Source organism: Crocodylus porosus, unplaced genomic scaffold (genome assembly GCF_001723895.1).
Source record: "Crocodylus porosus isolate Cpor-Errol unplaced genomic scaffold, CroPor_comp1, whole genome shotgun sequence".
NCBI lineage: Eukaryota > Metazoa > Chordata > Crocodylia > Crocodylidae > Crocodylus > Crocodylus porosus.
This window is the reverse complement of record NW_017728906.1, coordinates 203,014,048-203,028,386: the sequence shown is the minus strand read 5'-3', so window position 1 is coordinate 203,028,386 and position 14,339 is coordinate 203,014,048. Positions and strand designations below refer to the sequence as shown.

The 14,339-nt window shown below is 58.3% G+C and overlaps 1 protein-coding gene across 1 annotated transcript in view; it reads left to right on the top strand.

Annotated features, from left to right (window-relative positions):
* Nucleotides 1-12,825, top strand: part of P4HA3 (prolyl 4-hydroxylase subunit alpha 3) — a 25,703-nt gene extending 12,878 nt beyond the window's left edge. Inside the window, exons 4-8 of the mRNA XM_019528568.1 lie at nucleotides 954-1,113; nucleotides 2,989-3,051; nucleotides 3,811-3,879; nucleotides 7,363-7,459; nucleotides 12,288-12,825. Coding sequence (XP_019384113.1) covers nucleotides 954-1,113; nucleotides 2,989-3,051; nucleotides 3,811-3,879; nucleotides 7,363-7,459; nucleotides 12,288-12,358 — 460 coding nt within the window. The 3' untranslated portion in view covers nucleotides 12,359-12,825. The remainder of the gene's footprint in view (nucleotides 1-953; nucleotides 1,114-2,988; nucleotides 3,052-3,810; nucleotides 3,880-7,362; nucleotides 7,460-12,287) is intronic.
* Nucleotides 12,826-14,339: the final 1,514 nt, after the last annotated feature.

The following is a 14,339-nucleotide window of genomic DNA, read 5'->3' as shown; positions in this document are numbered from 1 at the left end:
GGCAGCCTGACCCCTGTCCTGTGCACTGCAGGCAGCCTGACCCCTGTCCCTGGCACTGCAGGCAGCCTGACCCCTGTCCCGTGCACTGCAGGCAGCCTGACCCCTGTCCCTGGCACTGCAGGCAGCCTGACCCCTGTCGCTGGCACTGCGGGCAGCCTGACCCCTGTCCCGTGCACTGCAGGCAGCCTGACTCCTGTCGCTGGCACTGCAGGCAGGCTGACCCCTGACCCGTGCACTGCGGGCAGCCTGATTCCTGTCCCGTGCACTGCAGGCAGGCTGACCCCTGTCCCTGGCACTGCGGGCAGGGTGACCCCTCTGAGAATCAACAGATACCTCCATGTAGCAGATGCCTCGGCTACATGATTTATGGCAATGGGGGACTGCTCTTGGGCTTTCCCTGTAGCTTACTCCTTTGGCTTCATAGCTAGGGGCAAGCAAGATGAGGGGCCTCTGAACCCCAAGACCTCCAGGCTTGGGGCCTGCCATGAACCTGGGAGTACCTGAAGCTCCAGGCTGAAGAGTCTGGGAGGGAGGAGATGTGTCAGTGGTAGCACCGCCCAGACTGGAACGATTGAGCTTTGCTCAGTCACTTGAATTTGGGACCAATTTGGCCCCAGGCATGACATTTCCACCAAAAAAGCTGGTTTAAGTGTGGCTGGTGCTCAGCCCACAGCTGTCTGTTAGAGTCAGGGAGAAAAGTATTTCAGGGGCTGGGAGCCCAGGCTCTGCTCTTGGCTCAGCCCGAGGCTTTCTGCCTGTGTGGTTGCAGCCTTCCAGGCTGGAGTTTGGGAGGCAGGTAGGGACTTAAAGATATGTGCCTCAGTTTACCTAACCATGCACTATTGAGGGTAATAGCCCAGACCCCCCATGCTTTCCAAACATGTGGGCAGATCTTTGCTCCATGGGACTCAGATGCTTGATACCAGATACCAGGGGGTCTCTGTGCCTTGCAGTGCCTGGCTGAAGGGGACTGTTGACCCAGTGATCGTGTCCTTGGACCGGAGGATCGCGGCTGTGACCGGCTTGGACATTCGGCCCCCATATGCCGAGTACCTCCAGGTGGTGAACTACGGGATCGGTGGACAATATGAGCCACACTTCGACCACGCCACTGTAAGTAACAGCACTGCCAGCCACGGAGCACAGCCTCCGAGTGGGCCTCTTGCAGGGTCTCAGGACCTCAGCAGGAGCCTTTCCGTTGGCTTTGGTTGGCATCGGATTAGGCCTCCAGCACCGGGTCACAAGGTCCTAGGAGCCAGCACGGGTCTGGGGGTGTTTACTGCTTATGCCACAGGTTGCAGGTGCCATTTCCCTCCCACTTGGTTTGAAAAGTGCTTTACTGGGAGTCCAGGGTCTGTCACGTCTCTGTGTGACAAAGGATGAGACGAGCTGTGGTCCCTCCGCGCCAGCCCAAGCTCAGTCTGGGTGGCTTGAGGCAGGACTTCCACCTATGAACCCATTAAGCTTGTGAATGACCCTGCCAGCCCCAGCACTGGAGACCTAGAGGCTTTTCTCTGGCATAGGGAGATCCAGGTGAGTTTGTTTAATTGAAAGCATTTTGGGGGTGAACAAAGACTTTCCAAACACCCCCTGATGATGTGCACTGGAAACAGCCGGGTCACTGCATAACCAGATACACACACCAGGTAGGTCTGCAAGGCTATTTTAGGGATCCACAGCTGAGCATCCTGGTGCAATAATGCGCTGTCTGTCCTTGCAGTTATAGGTCCCAGCTCTGCAAGGTGCCTTTATATCCTGGAGCCCTTAGGTGTCCCACCTAGCATCACTTTGGACCTGGCTCTGATGACTTTTGGGGCTCTTGAGATTTGAGAGAGGTGCATTTTCAGTTGTGTCAGGAGAACTTCCCTTCCCCAAGCTGTGAGCGAAACATACTGCCTCCTTATCCTGGCTGCTTTGCCTTCTCCCAAAACCTCGTGTTCCTACCACTCACAAGCATCCTGCTATCCCCCACACCTGGAAAGCCCTTGTCCTGCACGCCTCACCTCTTCCTTCCCCCTTCAAATCCCACCGTCCTCCACAAATGATGATTCTCCTAATTCCATTAGACCAGTTAAAGGAGAAAGTAAGCAATGCATCTGTAACCCCTTTGCTTTTAACTAGAATAAAAAACCTTAGACATACATGTGATGTCAATTTAACTAACCTAACTAACTAGCCTTCCTTGCACTTGGCATCCCTCAGATTTCGCATAGTCACAGGGATTTGCATTGAAAGACTGACACTTCTGGAAACAGAAATTTATTTGGGGGAAAAACATGTGGCTTTGAAGTTGGTATATATGAAAAATCAAGAGTGTTTTTTCCAGAATTGAACCGTTTTACCCAAAAATGCTTGTTGGTTGGTGCTTGCCCAACCAATGGATTTTGAACATGACATTTCAATGCAAAGAGCACTGGAAAGATTTCCACCAAAAAAATGCTCAAAACCCAATTGCAGCCGGAGCTGGGATGGGAACCTGCTAGACCAAGGCAGGGTTACTATATTCTTGTATATATAAGCTGCCCTTACATTTAAGATGCACCCACATTTTATGATCCTCAATTTACAAAAAAACCCCATAAATCAAACAGCCCATACAGACACATTTGCAAGGCTGCAACCATTAGAGTGCCTACAAGGGTTGTGGGTTTTTTTGCTCTCTGTTTACACAGATTTAAGACACAGGCTGTTTTTAGAAGGAAAATCTTGCTCCATAAGGAGTGTCTTTTATTTGCAGGAATGTGGTATTTGCTTGTTTTCCCGGGGGTTGTGTGGCCTAGTCCTGTCTAACCGGGTCCTGTCTCAACATTGCAGGAAAGCCGCGCTGCAGCCCTCATTGCGGCATAGGGTGCTTTGGGCCTGGGCTGCTTCACAATGGTGGCTGCTGAGTTCAGAGCCCCGTCCTGCCGCGCTGTTAATATTAAACCCAGTGATGAATAATGCAGCAGTCTGGCTCCATGAATGAACCACTGTTCTCTTTTGATGCAGTCACGGAAGAGCCCCCTGTACAGGATGAAATCGGGGAACAGAATAGCCACGATCATGATCTACGTGAGTATTCCCTCCCCGGGGTCACGGCGGCCACGAGACACTCAGTGGAAATGCCCCGTGTTGCATCAGGTTGGGAGAGCTGGGGTGGGGGGTGCGAGGAGCGGGTAGCTGGGGACAGCAGTTTGCTGGGAGCCAGGACTCCTGGGTACTGCTCTCAGCTGGATGGGTTAGGAGAAGAGAATATGCCCATGACATATGCCCATAATTGCAAAACAGATGGATGTGTCTGATAAGTGGCAGTGATTAGTCAATAATAGCTCCATTGAAATAGCTGTCATCGTTAGGGTTCAGAGTGATCACCCCATATTGGTGAATTAACCTCACTTGGCCTATAGATATGACTCAGAAGAGTTTCCTCGCCTTTTGAATGGAAGCACAGATTGCAGAGCTCCTTCACCCCGTGGGCACAAGCTCCGTCCTTCGGCGGCTTGCCACGCAGGACGAGTCGCTGCGGAGAGGAGGCTCTCCGCAGCTGCACTGGGGGAAACACAGAGGCGTCTCGGAGAGAAGCCGATAGCTCGGCCTTAGCGGGTGGCATCATCGGTGGGGCAGGGAGCCGCGCACTAACAGCCAAGAGCAGACCGGCAGGGTGGGGCCCGCCGTGGCTTTGAAGCCGTGGGAGCACATCAGAAAGCCAGTCCATGGCTCGGTTTCTCCAAGTGCCCTCAACTGTCCCTTGAAGGGCGCGACTCGTGTCTCCCTTTGTGAAAGAGCAGGGAAACCTGGCGTGCTGCCCTGAACACTGCCCTTGCCTTGCAGCTCAGCTCCGTGGAAGCCGGGGGCGCCACAGCCTTCATCTACGCCAACTTCAGCGTGCCCGTCATCAAGGTGAGTGGAGCTCGCTCTGCTGCCCAGTCACGGCCAGCCGACTGTCCCTTCTTACCCCAACCTGTCCCATCCCCAAACCTCTCCTGGGGAAGTGGCAAGAGGTTCATATTCAACCCCATGGCATGCAGGTAAGTGCCCAGCAGGACGTGACGCTGTTCTGGCTCGCTGGACCGCCTGCCCTAATGGGATCTTCCTCGTCTCTGGTTTCCACGGCTGAGGTCCTGGTGAATCACTTGCCTGTGGCCATTGCATTTTGGTGCCTCCCTTTGGCTGCAGCTCTGCAGGGCTGGAGACTAAGACGAACTGACCTGTCCCAGGGCTGGGCTGCATGGGTTAGAAGCACAGGCTGGGCACCAGGCAGGCCTAAGCTGCGACAAGTATTTTGTACCCAATGAGTTTGAGCCCCTAAAGAGTCCCCTTATTCCAGATCAGAGCAGAGATGGGCCAGGGCTGGGAATCATAGGGCTGGAAGGGGCCTCCAGAGGTCACATCTACTCCAACCCCCTGCTCCAGGCAGGATCAGCCCCATCCAACCCAGCCCACACAAAGCCATCGTCTAATCCATTGTCAAGCCTGGCACAACACAGACATCACACCCGAACCTGGCACAGGGACAGCAGGGGCCCATGGCAGCCAGCATCCTGCTGCTGCAAAAAGCTTGGTGGTACACTCAAGAGATCCCAGGCAGAGGCCGTGGCCGCTCTACGGAGGAAGGCAAAAACCTTCAGTCCATACCAATGTGACCACGAGGTAAAATTTCCTCCCAACCCCTGATATGGTGTTATGCAACCAAATCTGAACTCTGCTGGGACAGAGGGGATGACGGTAGCTGGCCTGAGCTAGCAATCTGAATGCGGGTTTGCTGGATCCCGAGCAGCGTCAGTAAAGAAGAGGCAGACCAAGTGAGCAGCCAGCCACTGAGTCTGGCACACACTACAGCCATGGCTCTCTGGCACCCTGGGGCGCTGTGGAAACTGCTGGGGGGCATGGCTCTGACACCACCACTGCGGCGTGAAATTGCCCCTTGCACCTTGGTTTTCTGGAGGCACGTGGAGCCTAATGGGGAAGGCCAAGTCACAGCCAGGAGATGCCAACGCCAGTCTCGTCTTAAAGAATGACCACAGGCTCCATCAGGTGGCATAGGCTCAGCCAGGTGTAGTGTCTACATACAAGACATGGCCCTAGCACACTTGTGATCTGATAGACAAGGCATTAACGCATGCGTGCCCATGACAGGCTATGACCCCCTAGGCCAATGCAAAGTTCCCATAATTTCTGATTCTCTTTTTATATGGGGATCAAAACAGATCACTTGTATCCACATCTCAAATCCCTTGAGCCATCCTCTACCCTGGGCTTGTTCTGTATCCTGCTCTGGGTGTTCCTGCTCCAGCCGTATCATCCTGCTCCGGGACCACTCTACACCTGGTACAGCCATCTCCTGCGCCCATTTTCTGCCAGGAGTGCCCATCTGGCCTGCATGCCAAGTCTTGCTTACAGAAGCAGTTCATGCAGCGGTCAGGTTCAATGATCAGGCCTCCTCTAACCAGTGCTTCAGCAAAGCCTTTGTGTGAGTAATATATATATAAAGAGAGAGAGAGAGAGAGAGAGAGACATAGTTAGATATCTCTATGTATAGAGATATCTATCTATCGATATAGATATAGATGGATCGATCAGTGTCTCAACCAGGCCTACAGGGCAAGCATAGTATCTAAGGCTCTAATCAGTGAATCACAAATCAATAGTTTACAGTGCAGTTATGTTCATATGATAATATTCCTGGCCTATTTATATTCATTTGTTAAATGCAAAATTTTGGCAAGTCCAGACAGCTTGAAAACGCCTGCACTACAGTCATGTCTACCCCGTGCTCAAGGGGGCTGTTACCACACACATCGATGTAGCCACGACGGCTCCGGCGCCGTATGGCTCTTAGCGAGGGCTGCCCAGGCCCACACGGGACCCTGGGATCTGTATCGGGTGCCATTGCCACCCCACTGCTCTGGATACTGGCTTGCTCTGTCTATATGTGTGACCTGGGAGGAGCGGCTGAAAGACCTGGGCTTATTTAGTCTGGACTAGAGGCGGAGGGGGGCACATGCTAACAGGCTCCCAAATATGCAGAAGGCTGCTGCGATGGGGAAGGTCATCGGTTGTCCTCCGCGTCCGCAGGGGACAGGCTGAGCAGGGTTGACAGCATGGGAACAGCCCTCCGGCTGCACGGGGCAGAGCCCTGGAGCAGGCTGTCTGGGGGGCCGCGCAGTCTCAGCACTTGGAGGGGTTGGGGACTGGATTAGACAACGTGTCAGGAAGGCGCTAGGTACGGCGGAGGGGAGGGTCAGATGGCTCCCTGGTCTGTCTGCACGTGCCGGCACCCCAGCTCGGGCTGCAGCCTGGACCCCACTCAGGCACCCCTCCGAGCACAGAGAGGGGCCCGCAGGGACCTCGGTTCTCATGAGACTCCAGCCCCGGCGATCACTCTGCGTGGGTCTGATGACACTCATGCAAAAAACGGTCATCTCCCTCCCCATCATTGTCCCGGCGAAAGTTTCTGCTGCGTCTAGGGAGGCGGTGGCAGGAGCCAAGCATGGGGCTGGGCAGTCGGACTTTGTCGGGGTTGTCACGCGTCAGGGCCCAGACCAGACCTCCGGTCCCCGTCCCCACGGGCCCGGGTGCTGACTCCAAGACAGCCGTTCCCCTGAGAACTAGCAGGGCGTCGTTCCTCAGCAAGCGCGGGGCAGTTCGTGCAAGCTGAACGGGTATCACGCGGTATCACGGGAGCTCAGGGTGAAGAGCCAGGAGCTGCCTGAACCGGGAGCATGGGCTGCTCCTCTCCCCCTTTGCTGATTCACATAACGAGCACATCCTCTGGGCAACAGGGACAGCCGTAGCATCTCTTTGCACGTGTGACAGCCACCAGCCTGGAGCCAGGGTCCAGGGCAACTTGAGCAAAAGCTGCCTAAATAGGGGCTGGCTGACAGGAGCAGGGGAGGGGAGGTGCGGTGATAGCTTGGAGCTGGCCAGCTGGATCGTGTGGGGAGCGATGCCAGACAAGCGTGCTGCCACGTGGTGCCCTTCCTGAGGTCTGGGACAGGAGCTAAATTCAGGTTTCACCCCGTTGAAAGTGCTTGCTTAAAAGGAGAAGTGGGCAGGGACCCCCTGGAGCTGAGGCGGGTTGTTATAAAGCCACTACTATTGTCAAACGCGATGAAGCAAACGAATCCGGCCAGTCTGAAGGGAGAGGAGAGGGCGGCGGAGGAGTTGCACGGAGCCGTCGCCGCGCTGGCTGCGTGAAGTCGGTGGCTCTGGGTCTCCCAGGAGGCTCATTCCCGGCTGTTCTCCGAAGGGCCCGGGTGGGTGTCCCCGGAGGACGGCTGGGTGGCACTGCCAGCGAGGTGGGTTGCAGCCGCCGCTGCGGGCAGGCCCGAGAGGGAGCCATGCCAGAGCGCTCCCCGCTCACCCAGCCCCATCTCGTTGCAGAACGCCGCTCTTTTCTGGTGGAACCTGCACAGGAACGGAGACGGCAACGGAGACACGCTGCACGCCGGCTGCCCCGTCCTCGCCGGCGACAAGTGGGGTAAGAGGCTCTCCGCATACTGCCTGCTGGCCTTGGGGGTCGTTGGTGCCCTGGCATCATTCCCCACGGGCAGCAAAGTCCTTGCCAGAGAGCACCGGGCCATCCGGCCTGCCTGCCCGGGGGTGCAGCTATGGGCAGGAAGCGCGAATGCAGGCAAGTAAGGACTCTGCATCACGGATAACACCCTGCACCCTTATAGCACCTGCCGTGCCGGGAGCTCCCAGCAGAACGTAGGCAGGGGATAGTTAGGTCTCATTTTGCCCAGCTCTGAAATGCAGCCACCTCTGGGGTGGAGCGCAGCTGCTGTTTCTTTTGGGGTTTACAACGGGGAATGAAGGAGGAGCAGTTGGGAACATTTAGGAGGGCAGCATAGTTCCCGAAGGTCGAGTCTGGCCAGGACCTCATTGTGGAAAGGGTCCCAGGGCCTCCATGGTCAGGGCCTTTGTTGTACGTCACACCTAGGAGCCCAAACCTCCAGCGGGACAGGGTACCCCTGGCAGCCCAGCAGGGCTTAGGGGAGGATTGCCACCCATTGGGTCGCCCACGCATGTCCCGGGGGTCGCCCGTGCCAGCACGACACCAGCAGAGCCCGTCCCAGGGACTATGACACGAGGCCGTGCTGTGCTGAATGAGACGAGGGGACCCCAGGGCTTCACAGCCCTTCCCGAAGGAGGTGCAGGGGAAGCCCGCGTACTGACAGGTGATGGGGCGCGTGGGAAGTCACCCTTGTCTCAGCCGCAGAGGCCACACGAGCCCTGAGCAGAGGGCCACACTGTGGGCGCCGACTGCCGGGCACCTGCGCTGGCAGCGCCCTGCCCGCCAGCGCTGAGAAGCAACTGGACATTTCCACTGACCAGTGTCCAGAGGGGCTGCCTGGCTTCGTCTAACATCCTCTACAGGCAGCTTTAAACTCCACGTCCGGCTGCCCCGAGCCCAGGCGGTTTGGCACTGCCTAAATCCAGGCGATCCACATGTTCCAGCTGTGCTGTCCCCCGCCCCGCCGCCTCGGTCCTGCGGGGCTGCTGGGAAAGAGGCGTCTCCTTATGCAGTCCCTACAGGACATGGCTGGTCCCAGTGCTACTTCTCCTTCTCCTCCTCCTCTTCCTCGCTTTTCTTTCTTCTCTTCCCACGTCCTGCCTGAGTGTCGATGACAGGTATTTAGCAGAATTCGCAGGTTTGTCCGAGTCGGACAGGGCCACGACCTGCGCGCTCCTGCTGTGGCCCTTAGGGCACTTGGAAGTTGGTCCCAAAGCTGGGCTGAGAGTCAGGAGCTCCCCCCACTTCCAGCTCCCCCGTGACAGGGCAGGACCCCGGTGGTCAAGCAGGTTGAAGCGGGCAGCCTGGGCGCTCTGCGAGGCGCCTGTCCTTGCCGGTCTCCGGGGGCGGGCGTTATTAGAAGCCCTGCTGTACAGACCGACGAGCAATTGTGCATGCCGCTGCATTTGAACAAGGCATCTGGCTGCGGGTGAGCGGTGCGGGGGTCAATACAGGCTGGCTCCTGCGGTAGTCTGTGGACAGCGTCGCAACAGCCCACCCCCACTGGTCTCCACCTTGGACCCTCGCGTTTGACTCAGGACAACGCCAGCTCATTGCTTTCGCTCGCGTCTTGACTACGGAGACCAATAGATCCGCTCTCCTGCTGCAGAGAGCTCGGAGAGCCCGCGACAGGTCGGGGTGGCTTGGACGCTGTGGATTCCTGTTTGCAGTCTCTGTGTCTCTCTTGTGACTCGCACGTGTTTGCCCACCCCACCGTGCTAATGTTGTGCAGCACCCCTACAAGGAGCTTGCAGCACCTCTGGGTGCACTGTCGCCCTGGTTGAATCATAGAAAACGAGGGCTGGAAGGGACCTCAGGCGGTCACATCTAGTCCAACCCCCTGCTCAAAGCTGGACCAGCCCCAGCTACATCGTCCCAGCCAGGGCTTTGTCTACCTGGGACTTCAAAACCTCCAACAATGGGGAGTCCACCACCTTTCTGGGGAACCCTCCTCATGAGAAAGTGTTTCCTAATTAATATCCAACCTCAACTTCCCTTGCTGCAACATGAGCCCATTGCTCCTTGTCCTGTCATCTGCCCCCACTGACAACAGTCCAGCTCCGTCCTCTTTGCAGCCCCCCTGCAGGGAGTTGAGGACTGCTATTCAACCCCTTCTTAGTCTCCTTCTTTCTAGACTAAATCAGCCCACTTCCCTCAGTCTTTCCTCACCAGTCCTGTCCCCCAGCCCCCAAACCATTGTCACTGCCCTCCGCTGGACTCTCTCCAATGTGTCCACATCCTTTCTGTAGTGGGGGCCCACAGCTGGACACAGGACTCCAGATGTGGCCTCACCAGTGCTGGAGAGAGGGGAAGAATCACTACCCTCGATCTGCTGGCAGCACACCTACCAACGCAGCCCAGGATGCCGGTCACCTTCTTGGCGACAAGGACACACTGCTGGCTCCTGTTCAGCTTCTTGTCCCCTGTCCCCCCGGGTCCTTTTTTGCAGAGCTGCCGCTTAGCCATGCCTGTATGGGTGCATGGGACTGATGGCGAGAATCACGGCCTTAGAGAAAGGCCCCACAGCAGTGGTCCCAAACACCCAGGCTCCTGCACCGCCTGGGCTCATGCTGTGACATGACTTGGGCTGCGAGGGGCGGGTGCGCGGGTGCCTAGCACACGGGGCAGCTGTATGACACTAGCTCATCCTCCCCCCCTCCGAGGCCCGATGCTCCAGGGCTGTCATGCCCCTGAACCGCGGCCCCGCCAGCCTAACCCCAGGCACTTGGCCTGAGCCAGGATGGTTTCCCAGAGCTGGCTCACGAACCGCAAAGCTTCTGGCAATTGCTCAGTCATGTGTCAGAGGCAGGAAACGGGCACTGAGCCGGACAATGCGGAGATAGGGAGGGAGTATCTGCGCAGGCTGAAGCTAACGGGGTTCGAGCCCTGAAATGATCTAGATGCTCTCATGCAGGAGGGGGGCCATTTTCCCAGGGGAAGGCATGCACAGGAGCCTTGTAAGCTGCAGAGATGCAGGGAGAGGGGGGGTCTTATTACTCGTCTCCTGCCTTTCACCAGCATGCAGAGGCCCCGGTGGGAGCTAGGTGCTGTACAAACACAAGGCAACACAGTCCCTTTGTCTCCAGCAGCACAGCTGACTTAATATGGGGGTGCCCCCCCATGCCTTGCACCCCCTCCTTTCTCTGGGCTGCAGTGCTGAGCCTGAGGGGCTCCCATCGAGGCACAGCACAGATGGGCCAGTTTGGCCACTGCCGCTGCACAAGACGAGGCCTGTTTGCTGGGTGCCGGCTGCGGAGCCGGGAGTCCCGAGGGCTACACCGCTCCGTCTTCGTTCACCCCAGACAAGCCGCTGGTTAGTGCGCGTGCCGGGCCTCCGGCCAAGCCCAGCTGCCACAGGAAACGTCTGCTGCGCCGCAAGCCCAGGCCAGGCCAGGCAGGTTACTGGGAGAGGCTGCAGCTGCCCCCAAAACCAGCGCGCACAACATGGGCTTGTTCGTAAGCCCCAGGCACCTTCCCCGCTGCTTTCCTGCCCTGCTGGGAACAGGAGCCGAGTTGTGCTGACCGGCAGCATCAAGGCCAAGAGGCAGAGGCCGCAGATGCCACGTCACCCCCAGTGCTGTGCCGAGGGGCCCTAGGGCTAGACCAGGAGCTCGCTGCACCCGGTGCTGTACAAACATGGGAGAAGTCACAGGCCCTTCACGCGCAGGCTGTAGAGAGCTGCATGAGCGAGCTTCCTTGCCCCCGGGGAACAAGAGCTACCCATCAGAGCAGAGGGAACAAGGAGCCAGGATTCGTTCCCCTTCTGCCTATGCACCTATTATTGTGAGACCTTGGGCAGGCCACTTCACCGCCCTGCTGTGCCTCAGTTTCCCCAGCTGTGGAGCGAACGCCAGGCTGCAGCACAGAGGGTTTGAGAGTCCGCCTGTGCTGCCGGTGCAGCAATGCAAACGTGGACATCCCTTACTGTTTCCCTTCCAAGGGAGGACGGCCACAGCGAGGGGAGACAGCTCGCAACAAGGTTTGTTGCCCACTCCATCCCCTGCGGCTGTAGCATGGACTTGCTCCCGGTGTGTAATTCTGGCACAACCTGCCAGTGCAGGAGTCTCTCCCCTTGACACCCTTCGTTAGGGCTAAGAGCCTTTGCACCCCTTCTTGTCCTTTAATGTCACCTGTCCTCATTCCTGCCCATCTGCACCTCAGGGCGGCTGGGGCTGGGTGACTTCCTGCTGCTCGTTTGATTTCTACAGTCTCGTATCAACTGGGGGGTCACCCCCTGGTTTATGCCTACAGCCCCCAGGATGCCGTGGTAGTTTCCCATCATATACACACCATGTCTAGGATGGCCTAGCTTCTGGGATCAAGCAGACAGGCGTGTTCAGTCCAGGGTGGCAGCAAACCCCCTCCACCTCCTTCCCTTATCAACTCCATTTTCGAGATGGGGAAACCGAGGCAGGGAATTAGGACCAGAACCAAAGACTCTAGGGAGAGGCTGAGATAAACAGCCACATCCCCAAACTGGCTCAGCTTAGCAGGCGCACCACCCTTGAACACCCAGCCCTGAGCATGCAACCCCATGGGCTGGGGTGGGCTCCTCTCGTCTGCCCTCCGGGCTGGAGCAGCCAGGCCTCGCCTCGTCTGAGCCGGAGCTGGCTGGTGGGAGCGCTCAGTGCTGCACTGTCCTTCCCCTGAGAGCGTTTTGCCCAAGGCTGTTGCATGCATAGTCCATGCCTGGCTCAGGGACCAAGGTGGCACGACGTGGCACCCGTGCACCTCAGTGGCCGTGTTGTGTTCACCCAGCCCAATGCCCGGCATGTCGCCTTGTGTCTTCCAGTGGCCAACAAGTGGATTCACGAACACGGGCAGGAGTTTCGGCGGCCGTGCGGCGCCCACCCCGAGGACTGAGCGCTCAGCCACGCTCCGTTGTGGGCACTGGAGACCCGGGGATGCGGGGGGGAGTCGTGCCACCCAGTCCTGGAGCAGAGACCCAGCAAGGCCGCGTGGCCTGCTGCCACGGCACGTCTCAGCAGGGCTTCCTCCACCCAGGCTGAGTCTGAGGATGGAGGGGAGGGGGAATGGACAAAAGTGCTTGGAAGGAGAGCGCGGAGGGGGTCTCGTCGGCAGCCCCCCTGAGCTATTCCCGGAAAGCCAGGCGGGCAGAGTCACTCGGCTGGCAGGAGCCGGCAGCTCTGCGCTGCGCAGAGAGGAGTAGCCAGGGGCAGATTCTGGCAGGGCCAAACCAGGCCAGATCCTGATCTCGGTTACGCCAGTTCCCTGACATGATGTTTTCACTGCCCGAGTTACTCCGGGTGCTATTTAAAGCAGCGTACGGCTTACGAGCTAGAAATAAAGCAAAGGAGATTGAAACCCTACAGCAGGGAAATAGCGCGAGGGGCCCGGGCTCCGGCTGAAGCCGCGGCTGCACGGGGAAACGCGTGCTGGGGGAGCAGTGGTGCGCTGGCCTGCTTCTGCCTCCGACCCATTCTTGGCCGGTGGGGCCCGGGGGGGACAGGAGCCAGCCAAAAAGGAGGTACTTCCTGCTCATCTCAGCAGAGCTTGGGAGCCCCGACGCTTTGTGCCGGAGCTGCTTCGGCAGGAGCAGATCGTCCCTCCTTAGACCCCTTGTGCTGGCACCTTCGAGCGCCTTGTGCTACCTCCACAGGCCGCATGCAGGGCTGGTGTGTGCGTGTGCGTGTGCGTGTACGCACACGCTCCCCTGCCTGGGGCTCCCTGCCTTGCCCCAGAGGACAGGGCAAGGCAGGGAGCCCGGGGCAGGGGACTGAGGGCTGCTCCCAAGCAGCCTCGCCCGGTGGGTGCTGGAAGTGGGAGCAACGCACTTTGGGGGAGAAGGTGGGCCCCTTGGAGGGGCTGGGAAGTGAAGCAGTGGCCAGCCTCCCCCGGCACCATTCGCGTGCGTGTCTGCCCAAGAAAGCATTCGCCGCAGCGGTGTTATTTCACTGGTGCATCTGGCCAGTGACATAACACCAAGGAAGTCTCCCTGCCCTGTAAGATGTGCTGTGCCAGACCTGACCCCTGCAGAGGGTGCAGGGCAGGTCAAGGCAGAGTCATCCTGCAGAGGGCCCAGGTGAAGCCTCACCTGGAGTCCTGTGCCCAGTTTTGGGCCCCGGGCATCAAAAAAGACATAGACTCACTAACTCTGCACATCCCTGGGTGCGTCTCTGTGTCCGCCTGTCACCTCTGCCCCTTGCCCTTTACCTCCATGTGAAAGTCCAGGGGAGGTTCACCTGTTACATCTGGATGGTCCTCAGTTCACAGGAAAGCTACTGAACGAGGGATCGGGTGTCCCCTAGAGAACCAGTCTGCCCAGCAAGGCTGGTGGCAGAGGGAACGGATCGCCCGGCAGAGAACGCCGATCCTCCGGTGAAGCCGGCCAGGGCAAAGGGACCAGGAGGTTATAAGGGGCGGATGGTCTCACGAGCTGTCTTAGGCACAAGGGACCAGAAGCATCTTGCTCAGAGAAGACATCTCCAAGAGGCCAGGGGCTCCTAGGCTCTGATGTGAGCCCAAAGAAGACCCAAACACAGTGAAGAAGCTAAAACAGGGAACTGAGTCGTGAAACGCAGGGTTTTGCCTGGATCCGTGTAGTTCCTGAGCTAAGGCAGAGAGCGGTCAGCCTCTGTTACATACATCACCTATCCCCCGAGTGCCTGCTTGGCTGGGGGCCTGAGGAGGGGTCTGCCTCCAGGACTGGACCGCCTCAGGGGTTGCACTGACCCCGGGCCCGCGTGCAAGGGGTGGCAGGCAGCGCCCAGAGAGGCCGAGGACCGTGCCGGAGCCAGTCCTGGCCCAGGGAAGTTGAGTGCACGGGGGCGGTATGTTATGATCTTGCCTGAAGATTGTCCAGCCAGCGGTGGGAGGGAGTTTT